This window comes from Prenolepis imparis, unplaced genomic scaffold, assembly GCF_030444845.1.
Source record: "Prenolepis imparis isolate NDT839.2.m4 unplaced genomic scaffold, iyPreImpa1.0 SCAF_12, whole genome shotgun sequence".
Taxonomy (NCBI): Eukaryota; Metazoa; Arthropoda; class Insecta; order Hymenoptera; family Formicidae; genus Prenolepis; species Prenolepis imparis.
Window position 1 is genome coordinate 3,525,157 of NW_028141170.1, and position 23,964 is coordinate 3,549,120.

The 23,964-nt window shown below is 35.3% G+C and overlaps 1 protein-coding gene and 1 long non-coding RNA gene across 8 annotated transcripts in view; one reads left to right on the forward strand and one right to left on the reverse strand.

Annotated features, from left to right (window-relative positions):
• Positions 1-23,964, forward strand: part of Lmpt (four and a half LIM domains protein limpet) — a 109,306-nt gene that overhangs the window by 62,845 nt on the left and 22,497 nt on the right. For 4 of the 7 annotated variants that reach the window (XM_083051308.1, XM_083051302.1, XM_083051309.1 and 1 more), the window contains 3 exons: positions 7,981-8,155; positions 9,770-10,003; positions 10,318-10,527. In XM_083051308.1, coding sequence (XP_082907434.1) covers positions 7,981-8,155; positions 9,770-10,003; positions 10,318-10,527 — 619 coding nt within the window. Of the gene's footprint in view, positions 1-3,713; positions 4,426-7,980; positions 8,156-9,769; positions 10,004-10,317; positions 10,528-19,245; positions 22,647-23,964 lie in introns of those variants that run through there. The other 3 variants (XM_083051305.1, XM_083051303.1, XM_083051304.1) reach the window with 3 other exon arrangements.
• The window catches only part of LOC145943640 (uncharacterized), a 63,960-nt gene that overhangs the window by 13,465 nt on the left and 26,531 nt on the right, over positions 1-23,964 (reverse strand). The window lies entirely within an intron of this gene.

Genomic DNA, 23,964 nt, shown 5'->3' on the forward strand with positions numbered 1-23,964 from the left:
CGATTGAGGCGCGCAAGCTACTTTGAAGCTCGGCCGAGCATAATGAGAGCTTTGGCCGAGCTTGCGACTACGAGCAACAGACTCGAGAGCAGAGTCGCGCTTGCGCTGAGGACAGAACATCGTTTCTCTGACAGCCACCCGGTATTAACTATACTATAGGTACACACCTACCGTCATCGTCGTCGTCGTCGAAGCGCATGGCGCCAGTTTGAAGTACGCTTCTCCTGCGGATGCACTCTTGCGTGGCGCGTGTCGCATATCGTTGCGTTTCTCGCTCTTTCACGCTAATAATGAGCTAGATCCAATTTTCCCGGTTTCGTAGTGTCGGAAAAAAATTACATCTCACGATTACGAGGAAAATGACAGTGACAGTTGAAGCCATTATTTTACGCGGGGATATCTATCTACGTGATTTATAGTGACAGATGGTCGACAAACATGTAATTGCAGAAACTGCATTATATATTCGACGACACAACTGCAAATGTGTCTTGAAAGACATCTGCGACAATATGTGCGTGTACTCATCGACTTGAGTTATGCATTGTTTAGTATGACTTGAGACGACTGCAGCATTGATGCTAATCAATTTGAATTGATAAAAATATTTCAGAATTATTTAAAATTTATTCCGATAATGATGGAAAGTCTAATCATTGAATTTAAACAAACGCGCTATAAGAAATTTATGTTTTCTTGACTCCTCTATTTGGTACGTATAGAATACGTTATTTTTTTATTATAAAATGCTACACAACAAATTCTGTATTCATTATTCATAATGTGACATCTGTGAATTTAAAAAAGTGCGCAGATGTATATAAAAAGGGTGATATCTGAATGTAAAAATATTTCAATAAAAACATGTGAAATATCAGAGATAAGTAAAAAATAAAATCAATTTAAATAATTGTGACAATTGGATAAATGCGATGCTATATGATATTTTATAATTACAGAACTTAAATAATGAAGCACATTATAAAAAAAAACATTGAAAAATAGAGTCGCATTTATCTGACAATTAGTCACAGTTTGTGTGACATATATAACACGAGTGAAGAAAGACGCATTTGGTCAGACAGCGCGGGTTGCACGTTTTCCTCGTTGCATTTTATTTACGAGGGCACCCAAAAGATTTCGTGCGAGGCGCAAGAGGCTGCGTTGTATCGTGCGTTATTGCGTCTATTTTCGACGACGACTATTACCAGCGCTTAATATAGCGTACATTTATCTAATTAATAGCTATTAGCCAAGCGGCATTCGATGCCCGGTCAGCTTGTCGGCAAAATGTTGTGCTAAGCCGAAAGCTTCCGGACGTCTACTTTCTTTCGCGACACCTGTCAGTAGATCGACTAAACGATTTACGCTACTATGACCTATATCTATGACTTTATAATTTACAAACACCTATCGTGCTGCGAGAGCTTCTTTCATTTCCTTTGGTTTTATTCATCTCGAAATATTCATTTCATTCAACTCTATGTCAGAGCTTATTTTTTTTCTACGCATGGTTATTAAATATTATATTTTACACATTGAATATAATTTTCATCTGCGAAAGATATGACTCTTTCTCTGACGATCATGCATCAGTTTCGGTAGCCATGCGCACATTTCGCGGATAAGCACAATGATGATTATTGTTCCATGCATTTGTCAAGATCCAAATCCTAGTGTTAGGGAAATCCTAGTTTTAGATCTTGCTCTCTCTTGGCAGACCAAATCTGTAACTGACTAACGGGCATCTTCTCTACCGCGATGATTCACCTGCGGGCAAAATAGCTGCTTTCCAGGTAAAACCATTTCCGAGATAGGAAAGCGTGCATGCGCTATTAAATTATTATCATTATTACTCTCGATTACAATAATCCATTAATTTATAGTCGCTGCGCCCCGCGTAGAGCTACCGCTTTCTGTTGCTTACGTCAATCCACTTTAACAACTTTCATCGACGCCAGTCGGCATGTTTTATTCAGTGCGTGCAGAATTGTGCAAAAATAACAATTCGAGTCAATGCATTTCCGTGAATTACGTAAAATGTCAACATTCAATTCGCATCACATTCTTTTGGTTACACTTCTGTGAACGCCGGTAAATTACATGTGGACTCTAACAATTAATCGTGTGAACTTATTTTTTTTTTTTTGTGAAAAGTTTTAAGAATAATATATTTCACATATACATGTATATATATAAATTAATATAAATATTAATCTTTCATAAATATTTAAAAGTTCCAAGATATATAATATTAATTCAATCTATTTTTTTTAAACGTGTAAATATTTTACATATCGATATTGTTATAAAAATTTGAAGAAGATGTAATTTTTACTGATTTTATAATATTATCTATTATTTCCAGAGATTAAAAAAAATTTTTAATTATCAAGCTTCATTATATTAAATTTATTTTAATATGAGATTGTAAAAAGTGAACAATTATTGCGCTTCTACTCTAACGGTTCAAGAAATTTTATTATTACATAACATCTAAAAATTTTTATCACTACTTTCGAATCTCAAAGCAATATGAAAAGCAGACTACGTTTTTTCATTCCGCTATCTTTAATGTCAGATTTATCAGGATAATCTATCGATGGGACAACGTACAGCACTTCCATATTATTCGTTTAACGCATACATATATGGAAAGCCACGTAAGATCATGGACATGTCCTCCAAACTCCGCCTCGACAAGCTGATCGGACATGTCGATTAAAAGATTAGCTTCGTGAGCTGACGCCATTGAGATTTACTCAAAGTGATCTGACATTACTGCTCGAGAGAGAGAAAGAGAGAGGCAGGAAGGGAGAGATCAAGAAAGAGCAAAAGGATTAAATTGATCAAACGAGACTACCCTCGATATGTCAAATAAACGGCTAGTTATTAACTTGGCCAGTAGTCAGCTTCGCGAGCGACTAACGATATTCATCTTTGATGATGTCGAGGGTGATTCGATCTCTCTCTCTCTCTCCTCTCCCAGATCCTTTTTCGTTGTGTGTTCGGGCGGGACGAGGGGCCGACGATCTTTCCCCACTATAAATAACCGGACGACTGTGAATCGTATGGCGATTTCCGCAATGAAAATAAATTCGACGATATGTACGTGCGTGCGCGAGCGAGCGAGTTTTGCTCACCCGTCGTGCATCTCGTGGCAGAACGCTCGGGCTGCAATTATTTTCGCGAAGATAGCCGGCACCCACTCGCAGCTGATCATAAAATAAACCGTGAATATCGATTTGCCTAAATTATAAACCACGCTCACGCACGATATACCTACCACGCCGACACGATGTTTGCGTAATAATGTCTGCGCTTCTCGCTTAATGTGACGAGATAAACTAGATTATCTCGAAACATGTTTGACAAGAGGGTGTCCGACTTACTCGACTTGTGATATATTATACACACATAATTTATATACAGTTTTGAAAAAATTTCTCTCGGAGTTTTAATGTCATTTCTATATGAGACATAATTTAGCAGCACGATTGTAAATATTAACAAATCATAGAACATATTGCCAAGTTTAAAATTAAAGAATAAACTCTGCTATTCTTTAGCTATGAACTCGTTCTCAGCGTTTTAATAATCGCGTCTCGGTGTCTCTAACAATCTTTAATTAAAATTAGAAATAACCGTATATAGGCACACCCTTCATCAGAGAATAAACTTTCTTGCCACTACTTCGAGGTTTGTGAATTGATCGATTGCAACGAACCAGAAGATCGAAGAAATCGAATTTCAAAATAAATAAGTACATCTTCGAAGACGAGGATAACAAGAACGAAGGCGACGAAGCGAGAAATGGAGGAAGCATGATGCCGAACACCGAGTCGTCACCCTGAATGAGCGATTGCAACGGCGTCACACGACGCCGACCCTGCTGTCGAGTCCGGCGAGGATGAGCCCGAAAGGGCCCGGCAACCAGGACTGCCCGAAGATGGAGGTGCGGGTGTCTTGCGTGCCGATACCGGGCGCCGAGCCCCAGGGCATCCGCGTCCGTATACCGGAGCCGAAGAAGCGGCCCATGAGCCCACCTCTTCACGAATCCGTCGCGACGCGGTCCAGGTGTCCGTCCGTCCCGGAGAAGGACTTTTACCGGAAGACCTCGTCCCTGGACCGGCGAGATCGGTACTCCACTTTATCGGGCGCGGAGATCAAGCGGAGCCTTATCGCCGATCCCGCGGATGCGCCGCAGACACGCAGGCGGAATCCGATGCTGGACCGGAGGAACCGATATCCGACCATCACCGGCGCCGAACTCCGACGAAGTATGGCGATCGGCAAGTGTCCTCTCGAAGACGGTCTGGATCTCAGTTTGGCTCCGTGGCCCGGCATGAAGTGGACCTGCGTCCGGGTACTGCACCTCTATTGCAAGGTGTTCGACCAGTTCGAGTTGTTTGAGCTGATTGTTAGGTAATTACGTGTGTATATGACGATTAATGATGTACGCGATATCGATTCAGTGTGCGAAAACTTACGAATGCACAATTGTGTATGAATCTGGGAATTCTTGTTACTAATATATGTTCAAAAGACATATATATTTTATCAATATCTTATCTATTGCATATTAGCTTTTAGATCTGTTACGCTTGAAATAATCCTTAGAGAATCGTTGCGCACTACCGGGAAACTTTAAAAGCTTCTTATATGTGTAATTATTGTATTAATCATTCAAAGCATTTCGAATTAAAAATGTGTGTTAAAAATGTACATTTTTAAATTTAAATTTGAAAATTTTCTTTTAAAAATAAATTCTACGAATAAAGATTCTCTCTCATTTTCCTATATGTCGATATTTTTTAGAAAGAAAGAAAAAATACTTTTTCAAGTTACTCCACATTCTAATCAAGTCATCTTTAATTTAATTGACTCGTTGACCAAACTTGTTTACGCGCGAAACATGTTACAGTCTTATCAATCATCAAGCTTTTAAGAAGCCGCTAACGTTCGGACGGCCAGTGAACACAGTGCGACCGCAATTAGTTGCCGTTAGTGTCAATTAGACGAAGGCCTGTAATAGTTTCCCAGTGATTGCTTTACGATGGAAAACGGCGAGAAAGCAACGCCAAGCCAAACCCACCAGAATGATTTATGTCGAGCTATGTTTGTAGGTTAATGAAGTTGATTTTTCGCGTCTGCCCGCGAATCAGATTTTATTAAGTACGCAGTTTTTTTTATTAGCATTATTTTTGTCTTATTATATTGTATATAAAATGCACAAGAGATTGTTGCAAGTTCTCTACATACGATTTTCTGTGATCAATATTTCGGAAATAATTTCTTTCCAGCGCATCACAGTATTAATTATAATTGTCAAGCCTAATCCTTTTATAAGACAAGGTATATTTCTCTCCCTCTTCTTTACGCTCAGCTCCATATTAATATAAGATGACAGTATCGCATTATTTTTACTTCTTTTATTCATTAAATCTTGCATGCTTTTCTTTTTTCGTACATGTTTTTAACGTCCCTTATGCTTTTGTAAAAAAAAATTATCGTGCAATTTATCGCGCTATTCCACATGTTACATATTTCCCACTTAATATTATAAATTAATTTATCATATCGATACCCCGGGTATCTGATACGACCCCGAAATTAAATTTGATGTTTTTAAGTCTCGATTGAATCATAAAATAAACTAAAGAGAGATATGTGACATAAGATATATTAACACGAGCAAATAATGAAATCTTGAGAAAATCTTGTAGAAATAATTCTATATGAATTTTTATGATTAAAAATTAATGTATATTGACGTTTGACCTGAATTTATTAAAATTTATTATTAAGTTCATGATGCTTTCAAAAAGAGTTGTTACGTGATAAAAAAGTATAGATGCTCCATATACAATATATTAATAAATTCCACACAAATGGTTAAAAAATTCTAAATGAATTTCTAATCTGTTTTCTCTATTTACTATTTAATATATATCTTTTAATTATATTCGTGATTCATTGAACGTGTCTGACCTTTCTGTTATAATTAGGCAAAAGATAAAAATAAAAAAAATTTTGAATGTTGCGTTCTCAAATCGATGGCGATAAATGCACACGATTATCAATGTCAATTCGGACGAATTATAATTCACATGCGAATGTAATATATATGTTCGTTAAATTAACGAGGCGCCAACATTAATTTGCATCCACTCCCGGGTAAAATATCGAAATGCATTCGATAAGGCATGTAAGATTGTAATGAGAGTAATCAGAAAAAAAAATAAATAAAAGATTTCTTCCAAGATTTACGATGACCTTTAAAGCACAGAATTCCTCGCGAGACCGAGTTTGTTGGTAAATATGATAATTGTACGACTGACATTATCTATGTGACATTATACGCCTTCGGAGACACTTCTTAAAAAGAAAAGAAATATAGTAAGGAATAATATATCATCTTTGATATCTTTATTTGAATGTTTATGTGTTATTATTTTTATGTCGCTATATTGATTATAAAATTTTAGATAAAATTTAATTAAGAATATTGTATAGAGACAAGGAAATGCAAAATCGTGTAACTCGTTACACATCAGAGAATACAATATAATAATCAAGAAGAAAATAAAATATATACAAATATTATTACTCTCATATTAATAATTTATATAAATTTTATATACAATTCAAACCTATATAATATATATCAATGTGTATACAGATCAAAATATATCATATTTAAAGAAGGGTTAACATATATATATTTTTTAAATATATAGTTGTGATGAAAATTAAAGTTTCAAAAACTTGTATTCTGAAGATCCAAAGTGAGGAATAAATTATTATTAAATGCTAAACGTTGATTTTACGACACTGACGTCTGCAAATCAATTTTGCGTAAATTGACTTCAAAGTAAAAATATGCGGATAAGAAGGAAAAGAATAAATTCTTACTGCGCGCGCGATATATATACATGTATTCGAGTTCTTATCCGGCAATCACATATATAAAAACGTAGATATAGCCACGAGGGAAAAGGTCTCCCTCGCATTAATGCTAAGGGTCTCGGTGGCCTTCGAATCGACATCCGGAAGGGTGCGGTAGCGAGCCGCCATAAATGTACGCCGCAAATGCATCCCCTTGATTATACGATCGCTGTTCGATACGATAGTCCTAGTATCGATCCGGTGGATTCCACATACGCTTTTTTCGCGAGTAAAAATTTCCTGTCGCACCCATGTGTCACGTGCATATCAATATCTTTTCACGGTGGACTAAATGTCATATTTTACCTGTCGCGTTAATCTCGCCCGTTTGTTGCATAGCTATTCTATCTTACGATTTATCAATTGTCCCTGATGAGAGATTGTAAAGTATAAATGTGCAAAATGATACGAACACTACAAACGAAATTCCTCGTACTTCTATTTTTATGAAAAATAAAGAAATAATTTTTTTCAAAGTTTTTTATCTTCTTGTTTTGTACGTCTCTGTTGTTTGCATTCTTGCAAGTTTTGATACATATAGCGATGATCTATTCAACGCCTTTTTATTAATATTTTATTTATTGTTTGACTGTATTAATTAACGCGATAATAATATTTAGCATAATAACGCGAATAAAATAGTAATTAATAAATGACAGTCGTAAAGCCATGAACGTTTAGAATTGATAGCAATTACATTGCATCTTTATAATAAAAGAAAAGTCTAAATGCAAAAAAAAAAAAGATTATTACTCCTCAATATAATTAGATGCGATTATCGACACACAAGCGCGTACAAAGATAATAAAAGTTTATTGGATACCTCATATATCACGCGTCCAGAGTTAATGAACAACAGCAAATATTTATCAGAGAATTTCCTTAACCCTAGATAGAAAATTTAACCGAGAAGCTTTAATATAAAATTCTTAATTAATCTTGTTATAATTAAAAAAAAGTTTATATCGGTTATCGATGCATAAATGATATAAAGGTTTTGTTATTCATACTGAGGACCTATTTTTCTTTCAGAAAGAACTGCACCAGCTGCAAGTGCCCACGAGAGGCCCACGATGTCTGTCACGAAGAATGGGTATCTGTCAGGTCACGTTTGGGACTTAAAGGCGACGAGTCAAGCGGACCCATCGGTGTGGATCCTAGAGAAAAAGGCCTCGCTTGGGCACCTCCTGGACTTCCATCGCATAAAGTAAATATCTTTTTTTCTATTTCTTCTTATTTGTATGTGTATTAATATGTATAATATAAAAATAAAACATTAATTAAACTGCATTCCATACAAATTATGTGTACGAAGAGATATCAAGAGATTGCTGTATCCTACGTAATTTAAATTTCATTTGCTTATTGCAAGACCTAGATATTAACGACATAGTGTATAATAAATGCATTAAGAAAATTAAAGATGTAATATTATACAAAATGAAAAATATTTTATGATACTATCTATTTATATGTATCTAATCAATAAAAAAATTAAAGATACAAAATACGTTCCTATCAAACGAGAATTCTCATAAATATTCAATAAAAGCTGTTCGGTATCGATTCGATTCAATTTATTTATATCAAATTAAATCATCTTTTGTCTTTATCTCTTACAGAAGTATCTTCATTTTTTAATTTTTTAATTTTTTAATCTTATACAATAATGGCTATATCGCATTCTAATCTTTGAAAAATCTTTACGCGTCTGTCGCTGTTCGTGCACGAAGTGCAGGGTGGTTCCCCTAAACAGTCATTTGCGGTTTATATCGCGAAGCGAATAGGATAATAACGGGTGATTGTGGGCGAAGGGGAAAGGTGGAGGAGCGAAACCGTGCTCAGTAAAATAGATGCGCAAGACGTTTGACGGCCGGCGAGAATCTTGCCTGGCGTGCCGCCAGTCTTCAATATTTTTCGAAAAGTTCCGACGTGCAAAACTTTATGACTTAGAGCTGGTCTTTATCACGTCGGTGTGCTATATTACCGAGGGCTCCTCGCGCTTTTTACGAGCCCGGGCCACTCGCGCCCAATCAGCACTGTGATGGATGCATTTATGATGTTTTCGATACTCGTGCGGGATATTGAAACCGCATCGTGTATTAGCTTGTTACCACGTTCTTCATGGGCGAACGAAAGAAATCATAGTTCTCATGCAACACAGTCGGAGAAAAACACAATCGCAATAATACCGATACTTGGAGAGAGATATTGTGAAGAGATACCATAATCAGATACCGTTATCATAAATATAATATTTGTCATGGAGGAAAAGATTAAAAATCGTCACTTTCTGTGTATTATATAACTTCACAATTATATAGCGTATAAGATTTTACAACCGTTAATTTGTAGTTTTATTTTTATATAATTAGAGAAAAAGATCTCAAGTAAATATATTTAAAAGAACAGATCTTTTCGAATTTTTCTCGTAAATTGCTTGTTTTATTATTTTTGTGTGTTTATGTCATAGAGTAAATATTTTTTTATATATGATTCAAAAAGCAAATATATACTCAATGTAATTTTATATAAAATCAATTTTATAAAACAATCTACCGTATTAATCATTACCGTTTTATAAAATAAAATAATTTATTAATTCTATATAAATTAAGATCTCTTTTTTTTTATTTATATTCAATATAAAATATGAGAAATTAAAAATCAAATTGATACTTTTTAATTAACCAAAGAAAAATTATTTACTTGTTTGCTGCGTTTGCATATATTAGTAACAAAAAAAAAAGTTATCAGCACTCAGGAGCAAATATACTTGCAATTTATTATACACAAGAGACTAATAAAATGTTTTTCGCAGATAGATGAATATTTCTCGATGCTACCAGAGATCGCTATACCGAGACTCGGCACACCTGGCGAACGACACAGAGATCGTCAATTGGCGATTCAGTTGCCTAAACAGGACCTAGCAAGGGCCTACTGTCGACACTTGGACCCCAAACATGCCAGCAGCGCTGACGATTTTATGGCTGCCAGAAACGAGATCGCCCTGGACATCGGTAGCGTGCAGGAAGTTTTCGAAAGAGATCTCGTACGTATAGCTTCAGTTTTAAGCGAAAAAAGTACAAAGAAATATTATAAATATTTTATATTTTATATAAACTAAAAGTTTAAAAATTCATCAATTATCAAACAATATATTCTTTCGATTCAATTTCATAATTTATCACACAGAGATCAACAATTTTAAGAATTGATTCAAATTATTAAAGGTAGCTGACAATATTATACAACGCTTCTGATTGTGAGATTAATTTCAAGATGTAAAATAAATCTGTGGGTGTGTGTATGTATGTGTGGGTATTGACAGCATCGAGATTTCTAATATTCGCTTTTGTTTTTCAGGAGTGCGGCGTGTGCGGATTGTCCCTGAAGTACGGTAGCCTCGCTGTGTCAGCCAGCAAACTGGGTCTCCTTTATCATCCGGCGTGTTTCAGCTGCGCGGATTGCAAAGAACTTCTGGTCGATCTTGCTTATTGCGTGCACGATGACACGCTTTTCTGCGAGAGGCATTATGCGGAACAGCTTAAACCGAGATGTGCCGCATGCGACGAGGTGAGTGACCATATTTATAAAGCCGTTTTCCATTGTATATTAAACATATATACATATAATACATATAGTACACATACACGTATAATACATATAATATAACTATAGCTGACTTGAGATTTAATTTTCTTAGGATTTGTTATTGTATAGAACTCTTGTGTAGTACATTTGTACTATCTTGACTAGTAATTTTATTGTGTAATAAGAAAAATCCTATATTAGTTAAAAAATAATCTATATAAAGTATTCTATCATTCTATCATTATAAAGTGAAATTTTAATATTATACATTGAAGGTAAGACCAAGCTATGATTTTTCAATTATTTTATTTGTGTAACTTGAATATCAAGAAAGACTTAATACCAAGAGTTAACACTTAAAAATTGAATAAAATTGAGAAAGAATATATATATATTTTTTATTAAGAATTTAAAGGCTCTTTGATAAATACTTATATACTTGAAATAAACAGGCTATAAGAGCGAACGCGAATCTTTGTGTGTCAGATAGGAAAAATTAATTTTTTTCGCTATTTGACGCACAAAGGTCCGCGTTCGGTTCTTATAACCCGTTTATTTCAAGTATATATTTTTTTATTTTGATTATACTCCAGAATGTCAATTAAAGAGAAAATTATAAAAAATGTTTATGATATAAAATATCAAAATTTTGGTTCTTTTTTGATTCAAAAGAAAAACGTATTAATTATATATATTTCTCACATATAAATCTTAATTTAATATAATATTTTATATAAACATAAATAGACAATTTTCAATTCATGCTTGAAAGTCGCAGAGAACAGTTTTTAAAACATTATATTTAGTATTAATTATTCTATAGAATATATAATATATTTAAACAAAATATAAAATCAAAAACTCTCTCTTGATGTAGATCAAGTATTTATATTTAACAAATCTATTTTTTATAAAGTAGTAGATAAAATCTGCTAAGAACAAAATTATCGTTAGGAGTCAATGAAGAAAAGTCTCGAAGTAGTAGAAGCAGGTAATCGTCAGACCGCAGTGGAGTAAGTTTATCCGCAACCGTCTGCCTTACCGGCGACAGTTTGTATCTACTTAATATGCAATATATCCTGCAAAACTCTTACATTGGCAACAGATACCAATATTCGCGAAATAATTATGAAAGCAAAAATAATTGCATAAAGTTCGATAAATAAATTTTTTTAGTTCGAGATCTCTCTTCTATATTATTATATAAAAAAAGTAAAAATATTCTATAAAGATTTAAAATGCAAAAAGAAAGAATCACAAACTAGCATGTTTGCTAGTTTTGTAATTTAAAATTGTAATATCGCGTACACATAGAATTATACGCAATCCGATTTATACCTGAATGCATTTATTCCCGGAATGTTTTAAAAGAGTCGTCTTGTCCATTTAAGGTATTGTCGCGATGGTGTAAGAGGCTATGTCTCATGTAAAGATACCCTACATCATCTCGTTAGGTATTTTATTACGCCGATGGCATTGCTTTTACATTAAGAAAACTTGAAATCTCGATGACCCAAATATAAGCGTTGTTGTCAAGGTAAGTGTTCAATGTACCAGCAATTTGGTTTTCAATGATCACGATTTATTAAGGTATAACCGGTTCTCCAGAGATGCATATCTTTTTTTACATTGCACAAAAGTATTCAAAATAAACGCGGATTAGAATATTATATGTTTGATTAAATTTTATAATATATCTCTACGTATTATATAATATTATACAAGAATGATAATATAAAAGAATATTTAAAAAGTAACAAATTAATAAATATTGAAATAAAAAAGCTGTGAAAAATATCTCCTTTTTGAAATAATATGATTTTTTATTTGAAAAAAATTTATTAGCATATTTTTTATACAAATGACATTGCATAAATGACATACATAGACATTTCCATATTTGATCATAATATTATTGGTCTTGACACATCCTTTTTAAATGATAAAATAAATTTGAAAATACAGCATTAACAATTAATCTTTTTAACGTAAATTCTTATTTAACTAATATGTTAATACACAGACACACACAAACACATAAATATAATATATATATAATTTGTTTATTGCGGTCTTGTTTGGACACATTATATACTATTATATACTACGAAATATTACGTGAAATGGTGCAGCATAGACATAAAAAAAAAGATGTTAGCTCCTTCTTAAAATATCTAAAGAATAATAAATATTGCGCGAGATCGCTGTTGTCTCGCTTGTTGCGCAGAAACTGGGCCACTTTCGGCTTTATTTAGATGAACCAAAATAGAGATCGAGGAGGATAGCAAAGATACATCATAGTCGGCTGTTCGTCACTCTCAGAAATTGTGCAATGCAAATTATATTACAACGCAGATCGCCTCGATTTTCTGATTCTCAGTTTTTTTATTGCGATCTACCAAGTCAATTGGCTGGTTACAATAATTTACATAAAATAAAATATTACGTTTAAAAAGTTGATAGTTACATATAAAAATATAAAATTCGCAGAGAACGGAGCATTTTAATTCAACATTTTATTTAGAAAGACAACTATATCGACATTTAATTATTTTGTTTGCTCGAATGCACGCAAAAGATTTTCGAGTCTGCAAATAGAGATTTTCTGTCATTTAAAATATAAAAATTATTGACGTCTCGATATTTTAATTTAAGAAAGACGACTCCATAGAGATTGATTACAAAATATATAATTTATAATGAAGAATTTTGGAATTCCCTATAAAATAAAATCATACAGTACTGATAACATATAGTCCTTAGATATTTCTTCCTAAATATTTATTAGATTATTACGATGTAATTCTATTTTACTTTAATATTAAAAATTACGATTTTCGCTGTAATATGTAGTCTCGAAGAATTACATAAGAATGATTTGAGATGTGATGATCAAATCTCAATATATTGTTTGGCTCTTCGAGAGCGCAGAATTTGGATGCATCCACGAAATATGAATATTTTCTCAAGAAGTGTTGTTTTCAAATTGGTTTTAATCCAACCGGAAACCTCGCGTTTTAATCCTCCGGCTAGTCGGTAATCTATTTTGATTTCTTGTCGAAGCTCCCACCACGATGAGAGCTTCTATCCAGAGACTGACCCGTTCAGATCTTTTATTAGAGCTAGTCAGAGAGTTTCAGGAAGGGAACGAAAGACGACGAAAGTGCGAGAATAAATCGCCGTAATATCCCTATTGCGATAGTAGAATTAATACTTTCGATCCATAAAAGATCAATCGAGCGATCTTCTCTTTTCGTTTTAATTTTAATCGATTAAAAAAAAAAAAAAAAACGAAAAAGAAAGTGACCGTGTCTTTCCTCGAAAGACAAAATCCTTCGTGACTGACCACGACCTGCGTTCATTCGAGAAAGGTGGTTTCGAATTTCGGTAAGTGAAGTGCGCCAGCGCGTAGGTAGACACGATTGCGCGATAATCGCGCAAAGAAGTGTTTACAGGTCAGCTGCCAAGAGATGTCCGCAAGTACGGAACAATCGGAAAGAAAAATCACCGCGTAAAAATCGCGCGAGAGACGGTAAAAATTCGACGAGATGACCCACTTGCTAATCGATTTATGTCTGCATGTCTGATAATAAAATATACGCAAACACACATCCCCCAGAAAAACATACATATATTTTCCTCTTCCATTCGTTTACGACGCGTCTTAAAGAGATACAGAATCATTTACATAAAGACTATTCACGTCACAGTATGCTTCCAATGTTGCGACAATATGAATTAAAAATTATCCCTGATCGTCTAACGAAAACATGATTGAATAATGGAATATAGCGCGATAATTAATATATAAATTATTGGGAAAAAATTAATTTAATATTATTCTAATAAACACTTCTGTCCGAAAGATCGCGGAGATACGAAATCAATATGATTTACAGAGTATTTATTGAATGTGTAGATGTATAAGCAGAGTTGTATAAGCAGAGCTCTGATTCGATTTTTACGCGAAGAGGCACGCGATTTTTCGACAGTTGACGTTTCCTGTCGAGACTTTACGAATGTTCTGAGCTTCGGACAAGCAAGTAGCGGAATTTATACAAAAGCATGGCGTAACAATGACGCAACCTGTCGTAATAGCATCGCCGTAAAATTCTGGCACATTGTCTATTTCGGTCGAGAGCAGCATTTTTGCGAGCGTCTAACCGCTGCGCAGAAATCAATATATGAACTTACGACAGTAATACTACAATTTTATTAATATCCATTTAACGATATCGCATTTTTTATGTAACTAATTTATCATAAATTAGTTAAGACACAATTAAGTTTTAATTTATTCTTTTAAATTTGCTTTAAAAGAAGGTGTTTCTGAAGACGTTAGTGATAAATACATGTTAAATATATATTTTGTGATTTTCAATCTTATAGATAGAGTACGCTTTCGAAAAATAATTAAAAGTAAGATAATAGTGTAAACCGTGTAAATTGTTTTTACATTTCTTAAATTGAAAGCGGCATCTCTCATTTTAAATTTGCGAGTTTGCAAAGATATTTGTACTTCAAGAAGACTTCAAGTGATTTATCGCGAACAGTGATTTATTATTTCTTGAATCTACTAATTTATTGATAAAGGCTATTAATAAACGTTTAAAGGTTTAGTGAACGCATAAATTATTTGCTTATATGTATATAAACATTTTATATTTAAATAGACGATAAACGGACTGCATAGAATTATATAAATAATATTCTACGATTACATTGTAATGACAGCCAACATTATACAAACTGCAGATGAATAGTGTCTAACAAAACAATTAGAAAGCCAGTGACACCCTAGTAAAGAACGCCACGCGATGGCGAAGGGTTGCGCGCTTCGAACGCCAAACATTCTAGCTAGGTCTTTGCACTTGACCATTTCCTAGTTGTCAGAACTACGTCCCGTCTCAACCGATCAGGTCTCCCGCTTCATTAATTATTCCTGACACTTCTGTCTATTGACTGAAACAAATAGTCTGTAGCTCTCGAGAAATATTTTTTAATCACAATTTTTTTAAGTTACTTGGCACGTTTATTTTAAGATTTTTAATCACGATTTCATATAGGCTAAATTGTATGTTTGTTGCAAATAGCTTATTTATTTCGCGCGGTAAATAATATAATTAAAAAATTTTTTAGATAAAGTTGCTTTGCAAAAAACCAAAAACAATCCGACAACGATAAATGGATTATACAATAATAATAAATACTTGTCGACAAAAATGAGTGATATAAATGAAACAACGAGAATATATATTGTAATTTGAATCGTGCGTTAAAGTTAGTACAAATAAAAGAAATTATGAAGTAGAAAGAGAGAGAGAAAGAGAGATATTAAAGACTATGTAAATTGCGAAACGAGATCATGGTCGGTTCAATGCCGGTACACCCGATGTCAAGTAGAAGTAACGTTGATTAAAGAGACAAGGGTTCTTCCGACCATGAGAGAATATTTTCGGTGCCGTAGCAGACTAGGCAAAAGCACTTTAATCTAATTCAGTCAGTGAACGAGTGGCGAATGGGAGTTTTCAGATTCAGTGGCACGCTTTTCTTCGGCCGTGGCCACGCTTGTTCCTCGCCATTCGATCATCGACCGAAATAGCATTGGCATTGTTCCGTTTCTCTCCAGAAGAACCGGGCGCAGACAAGGAGGTCGACTAATTTCGATCCCTTCGCCTCCGCCGTCGATGGGATACACGAACGCGCTCCTTCTACGTCGGAATTACTACACCGATCAGCCTCTCTCTTTCTCTCTCTCTCTTTATCTTTCTCTCTCTCAAGATGCTCGGAATGATATTATTTTTACAATTCATCGATTAGCCATTATCTACAAACAACATATAGGGAGAGCCAGGCTCCGAGTCTGCTCTTAGCTTTTTTAGATAGAGTCAAAGTCCTCCACCCAAACAGTCTCATTTTTACTTTTCAATCAAATGTAGTCCTATATTATATATTTAATGTACGATTCATCATTCACTAAAAAATTGTACCGTTATTTATGTTAAATTAATATTATTTCAATATTTTCTCATATTTTTGTTTTCTTATGCTATTTTTTAAATTTATTCTTTCATCAAATTAAATATATGAAAAAACATACGAGAAAAACAGAGTTCGCATTTATGTGCGTGTAAGAGAAAAATTATTTAATATTAATTTTATTTAATATTAATTTTTGTCTAAACGTTTAAACTGCTTAGAGATTAATGAGGGTGTATATGAGCTTTCTTACATTGTAGATCTCATTCGAATGAAAAACTTTTAGGTCTTGGATTAATGACGAACGTGTGTCACTGAACGTGGAACTTTGACGTATTGAATAATCTGACGAGTAAATTCGCGATGCGAGACCCTGCAAGACGTAGCATCGATTTATTTTGGTTTGCATCCCGATACGCTGTCGACATATACGTTTATTTTCGTCGCCAGTCGGGGAAGTGGTCCGGACCGGTGGATTGCGCAGCCACTCGATGCTCACCCACTCGTGACGGCATATTTCGCGATTCTTTAGCCCGCGATTCCAACGCGTGTCTTTATGGAATTTTAATGAAGCGTCTCTAAAAAAATTCAATAAGACAACAATAAATCAATCATTTAACTTTAAAAGAAGGATTAAACGAGTTAAAGATGATCGTAATCTGTATCTATAATCGATCTTTCGATTTGACCCATTATTAGATACTAAAATTTATTGATATCATTTTTCTACCAAATAATTTTTTATCTTCTTTATTCATTGTAATTTTCAAAATTTTTTCTTAATATTTTTTTTTATTAAACGTGTGCATTTGCAATTTTCTGAATTTATGAAAAAAAAATAAATGTCAGACGCTTTATCTCGAAAACTCTTGATAGGATTCATACCAATTAGAGATAATACCGAGACTGTACCGAGAAATAATTGAATCATATATTTTATGCAATATACTTGGCACTAATATCATAAAATTTCTTTAAAATTGCACAAGTACACCAATATTATACAAAGATAATATCAATTGCATTATCGACATATTCGACATATTGCATATTGGGCTCTTATTCGGAAATAATGCAACTGCAGTACATACTTGTGAGTCAATCTTGGAAAAATTCTGATGCAGGTCTCTTATTCATTTTCAATTAATTTATGTCGGCACAATATTGAACCTCTGGCATGCAATAAATTATTAGTGTGATGCAAGCAAAGCAATTTTTTAAATCTTTTATCAGGCTTATATTATGTATATCTTATTAAACAGATTAAAATTTATTAAAATAATTTGTTGTAAGATACATTGAGTTTTCTTTATTTATATAAAAAATTTCAATGGATATTGCGCTGGGGACCAATGTAGCCTTAATACATTATTAGAGAAATAAATTTAATTTTACGATTTTCTTTTTCGTTTACGGTATATTCTCTCTCCGTTGAATTTTCAAGATTTTTGCAAATACTTGGAAAGGAATTCTATATCTACTATACAACTATCGAGTAAAATGTTCCGCACGTGTTGGACTTGTGCAATACAATCATCAACGAGATAACGCGTGTTCAACAATTTAACACGCGCTCGTTGTATCATCATTTTTGTCACATCGCTATCTTGTTTTCTCACTTGTACGTCGTGACATAACGCGATAAAGTCAGCCCCGGAGAAGCATCATTTCATTGCTTTCATTGAAATTCGAATTCCGTCACTCGTTCGGCATCGCATTACGCAAATATGGATCATCGAGATTTAATAAGTCTGCGGATGCTCCGATATCTTCTCGTTGGAGGCGCGCCAGAAACCGACGTACCGCGCGCAAAATACGCGTATCAGGGATCGCGCATCCTGACGTTGATTCGCAAACTGAGGTAACCGAACTGAGGTAACCGAAATAAAATTTATCGAGTGTGACGCCAGAAGCTCCTCGAAGCAATCCGTTGCTGATCGTGCGACGCGACGCGCCGGCAATCATCATCATGTATGTGGAGCAGGCGGAATATTTGGGGAATCGAATGCGGAGTTAATTTAGAATTGCAACGCGAATCATATTCTTGACCCTGTTAGAGCAGTCGCGCAAAATTTGGCATCCACTGTTATTTGGGGATTCGCACGCGCGCACATATATTCTTCATTTTCTCAGATTCGTAATAAATTCAAAATTCTTTGAAGTAGATGTATGTATGTTCTAAACAAGATGTATTTTACTTATTCGAATGTGTATACACACTCTTAAGATATCTTGCAACAGTATAAAAATAAAGGAAAAATCGAAGACTTTGAATGATTATTATTTGCAATAGAGAATGATAGTAGAGAATTAGTATTCATAACTATACGCATTTGATTGAGAGCATTATAGAATTAATTCTTATATTTCATGATCCAATAACAAGCCTCTATCTCTGATGTTTATAATACATTAAAAGGTACAGCATTATAAATGTAGGATTTTATATATATAACACTATACACACACAGTAAAAGTGAAGCGAAACAACAACCAAACATTGCAATTGCGCCTGAATCAGCCAAGCATCGTGGCTAATCGCCCAATTAATCCATTACAGTGTGCAATTATCGAAGCTTAAAAATTTTGTTTACTCTTCAAATATATCAGATCTCTACGCTTCTGGCAGCCAGAGAGCATGAGATCACCGGCGTCATCACATGGTCAAAATATTCGAGTCGTTTTAACGAATGCAGAGCCGCAGCTGATGCAGAGTCGCATTAAAACATCGGCGAGCTTGCTTCTCTCGCGAATAAGTCACGTTATTGAACCGGATAGAGGGTCGATCGATCGCTCACCAGTATGATCGGTGACGGTACTCTCATCAATCCGCGTGGTGCGACGACTGCGAATCGGCATCGTTAATTATCGTTCACGTTCATCCATCCATTAAGGACAGGAACTCAGGTCCAGGGACATTCGGGCTAACTTTAGCCTTTAGCCGGGTTCCGCGCATCGTATACCGATGTCTCGCGACGTCGAGACATAACGAGCCGATGGCTACCAGCCTGGCCAGCCGCTTTTGCCCGCGAAAAATAAAACAGTGCTCTGGCCGCCATCCGGCCGCATGGATAAGCCGATAATCGCGTGATTGGACGCGTAATCTTCGCGTTCCGATTGCTGTCGTACACTCGATCATTTTTATATCAAAAATCGAAAAGGAGAGAAAGAAAGAGAGATAGAAAGAAGGAAGGAAAGAGAGAGAGAGGGAGAGATAGAGAGATGTCGCATTGACGTGTGAAGAGAACGTTTACTACATCTCTCAGTAGTGGAATAGAGTGACGCGTGGGTGGCCCAGCCCCCTCTCAAGATCACGTAATCGTCGTCTGTCTTCCCTCGGTGACGTCACCGACACCAAGAATCATTACCGTGCTTACAAGAGACTGGTGCTCACGCTGCTAAAGCCACGAAATTGCCTCGTGCGAATGGTCCGTCCGGACGATGCTTTCAGAAAAGAGTACCGGAGTACTGACGGATCCCTGATAAGATGCAAGGAAATATCCAGGAGAGAGTTACCTGAGGTAAAATTCCTCGCAAATCTCTATCTTCCATTATTTAAACGCGACTGAACATATTTCGAATTCGTCTAACATCATACATTCCTTCGGGAAAACGTCGACACCGATAGCAAGAACTCCTGGGAATCATGGACGAAATAGAAGACAAGTGTTGCAATCGGGTTTTCGCATTCACATGTCGTCTGCCAAGTTGTTCTGCATCGAGCGGAATACAGAGCTAATCTTGTGCGTTTCAAATTGTAACTATTCTCGAGAGAGAAGCTCTACAAAAGTTCTCGAGAAAATTGATGACAAGACGCGTCTCCTCGAGTCAAATTCGAGTGAAATCGTAATAAATTAAAAAAAGACATAGGAATAATTTGAAAAGCTCACATAATTTCTGCTGACTCGACTCTTTCTCTTTCTCTCTATACGTGACATCATTCATCAGAAATTATCATCGAGATAGAAAAAAGTTAATGAATCGTCGTGATAAGAATTATCGCGCGATCTTTGCAAATTCTTTTCCGTACAACTTAACAAATTTTTCTGAAAATAATTCAGTTTGTTATATAAGAATTTTCTCCGATGTTGAATTTTAGTCAGTAAAATTAGTGACATGTGTGATCTGATGAAAAGTGAAGAATTAGATTTGAAATGCTGCCAGAGCGTAATTATTTATAGCTAATTGAAAGTACGAGGCAATAATTCGGATTAGGCAACAAGACTGTAATAGATATATCAATATATATAACCAAGATATTTATAACCAATAAACAATATAAACAAGACTATAATCTCGCCAACCGATACAATTTCTTAAGAAAAAAAAAAAAAAAATGTCTTAAACCTTTACTTGCACTTTCAATTTACGATAAAATTTCTTGACGATGAATTCACGTGCGAACAAGCTGAATTCATAAGATAATTCGAATCATTCTCAATCATTAATTACCTCGATCGAAGATGGGCTTATTGTTATCGGTGCTAGTCGGCTGTGTCGGCGTTTTAGAACTCCTGGCCTGTCTACGACACGCGTCCGATGGCGCAGTGATCAGTATCAATCCGCCAACACCATGCCTCTCATATCATGAGCCGGCAAACAACGTTCAGAGCATCCACGACTCCTTCTGCAGCTTCAGCCACTCAACCGACGTGCGGTTTCCTCGCAGCGCGAAGCACAAGCTCGAGAATCTGCACGAGTACAGTCTGAGAGTGCGAAGGGAGCTCCGGTCTTTGGACAGAAATTTCGACGGCCGAAGCACGCTTTCGGAGTGCAGCACGAAGTATTTGTTCGGCTCGAAGCCGGACTCGAGACTCAGCCCAGATTTGAATTATCTCATTGAAGAGAGCGACGAAGCGTGGCCTGTCCACGTCGATCGACACGATTATAACGATGACGATTATATCGAAACGAAGAGATCTTTGGAGGAGATCAATGATGAGATCAGAGAAAGTTTGCAGCAAGTCGCGCAATCATTGGTCCCGCCGGAGCCGGAAAAGTATGTCAGAGTACCGACGCCGATCCCGTTCGCCCACGATGGAAAAGAACTGTCCGTCTCCTCGAGCGAGGTGGACACATCCTTCGACCAGGACTCGGGCAACGAAGCGCCCACCATGAGGTCCTTCGACGGTCTGCCGGTTATTAAGAAGTACAAGGACTCGCAGTCGGCTTCGTCGGTCGACGAATCCGATCACGAGGAGAGGGAGGTCAGGCGAAGAATCCCGCGAAAATCCCCTTCGAGGTCTCCGGATCCTTCGAAAAGGCCAAAGAGCGCCGACGTTTCCAAGAATATGCCCAAGCTCTTCAACGAACTTCCGAAAGCCGACTCAGCTGTCGGTCCAGCTGTCGAGGAGAAGACTTTCGTCAGCCAGAAGAAACCCAAGTCCGGCAAATCCTCGACAACGATTCTGAGAAAACCCACTAGACTGAAGTCCAGGAATGCGGAGATCAGTAAGTCAGCGGAGAATTTGAGCACGAAGAAATCGAGGAGAAGTCGCGATCCCGAACGTCGCAAATCTGACATATCCGTGCAAACGGCGCGAGACTTGTTGAGGGATATGTCGACGAATACGTCACCGACCAACAGTCCACAGCTGTCAAGGTCGGAGAGCAAGAAGAGCGTTTCAGTGGAAGTACAGACCACATTGGAGGACATGCTGTCGGAGGAAGAAGTCTTGGAAGAATTGGAGAACAACGTCGTCGGGCTCTCCGAAAGCAGAAAAGACCTATCCTTTCGCGGCGGCTCCGCCAGAAAATCCTTCAAGAGCAAAAGATTTCGATCTAACTCGAGAGACAAGTCGGACGATCAGGATAGACAGGCTTATATGGCGACCAATGCTGTCACCTTCGTGGAGAAATTGCGAAGGGACAAGACGAAGACGTTGAAAGTGTCCAGCTTCGAAGATGCCAGCGAGGAGGACTACGAGAGAATCAGGAGCGTTATTTTCGATTCCTCGAAAGAATCAAATGGTTGCTTGCGTGGGAAGAGGAGGGAGGATTCGAGATCAATGTCATCGTTCGAGGCAGACGATGACGAGTTTGAGGACGCGGAGGATGTGAGTTCCGGAAGGCTACCTATACAGTACACAACACCTGACACCGATCAGAATAAAGCATTCTGGGTAATTGACAATCGAAGCCATGAGCTTCATAACTGCACAAATCCTTTTTCCAGTTTGTAAACTAAATCAATTATATATTCTCTTATAACTGTTTAAACTAATCCTGAAAGATTCTAATGATATTTAAAATAATGTAATTCAAATTCTTATTCCATGTTATAAGATGCATACATTTTTCAGAGTGATATATATTAAAGGAAATAAGTCGGTACATAATTTAAAAGTTTATAATTTATTAATTATAATAATATTGAAATATATATATATATATATATATATATACATATTACTTCATTGATATTATATATATATATTATATACATAAACTTTTCTCTTGAAAGAGAGAGAAGAGTATATAAAAAGTCGTAATTAATTTGTTATATATAATCCATGAATATATATCGAATATATATAAATTAATTTTACAGAAGAAAATATTAATTTCTATATAATATTATATGGGAAATTTAAATTTTCCGATTTAAGAACTCTAATATTTTTATAATGTTATAATTATAAAGAATAATTATTTAGATAATTTTTTAAAAAGAATTTAAAAAGTTTTTCATTATGTTTATTATATCTTCGAAAAGTAAATCAATTGGACTCGTGCAATTATGAAATTTGCAGCTTCTATTACAACACAATACAGAATGTCGATCTTGAAACACAATAACAAGAAAATCATTTACAGCACTTCAGCAAACACACAAATGTAAGAATTGTTTGCAATGTCGTTTTCCTTTACATTGACACTCTTCCATGCATAATTAAGATAAGGAAATTATGAACAATGCGCGAGAGATTAGATTGCCTTCTAACAATTGCTAAAAAATACAGTATACTCAAGTGACCAGTAATTATAATTTTATTCGATTTAGCCTATCATTCTACTCCTTTCGTCGTTTATTATAAAATTTTGAAAATTTTTCATAGTTCTCGATTCTTCACAGATTCTCTTCTATATAATAAATAAATCTCTGACTTGTGTAAACTTTATCAGTTTTGTTATAAAAGTGCATGAGAAATTTATATAAATAATGCTCGCAGTTATATATTTAGGTAAATCATTTTTCCTCGACGAAATCAAGTCGACAAAATGATAAAACAAATCTTTTTTTTATTCATCAAATATATATAGAAAATAAAAACAAAAAATTTCCTTAGAAAATGACAAGCTATAAAAAAGCTGTCTGAATTTTTTCATTTATGACGTTGTAATCGATGACAGCTGGTGTAGCTATTGTGGTCTCTTCATCCTAATCTATCCGAGTTGAATTTAAAAAAGTGGGATAAAGAAGGCGATTTACGCTTACAG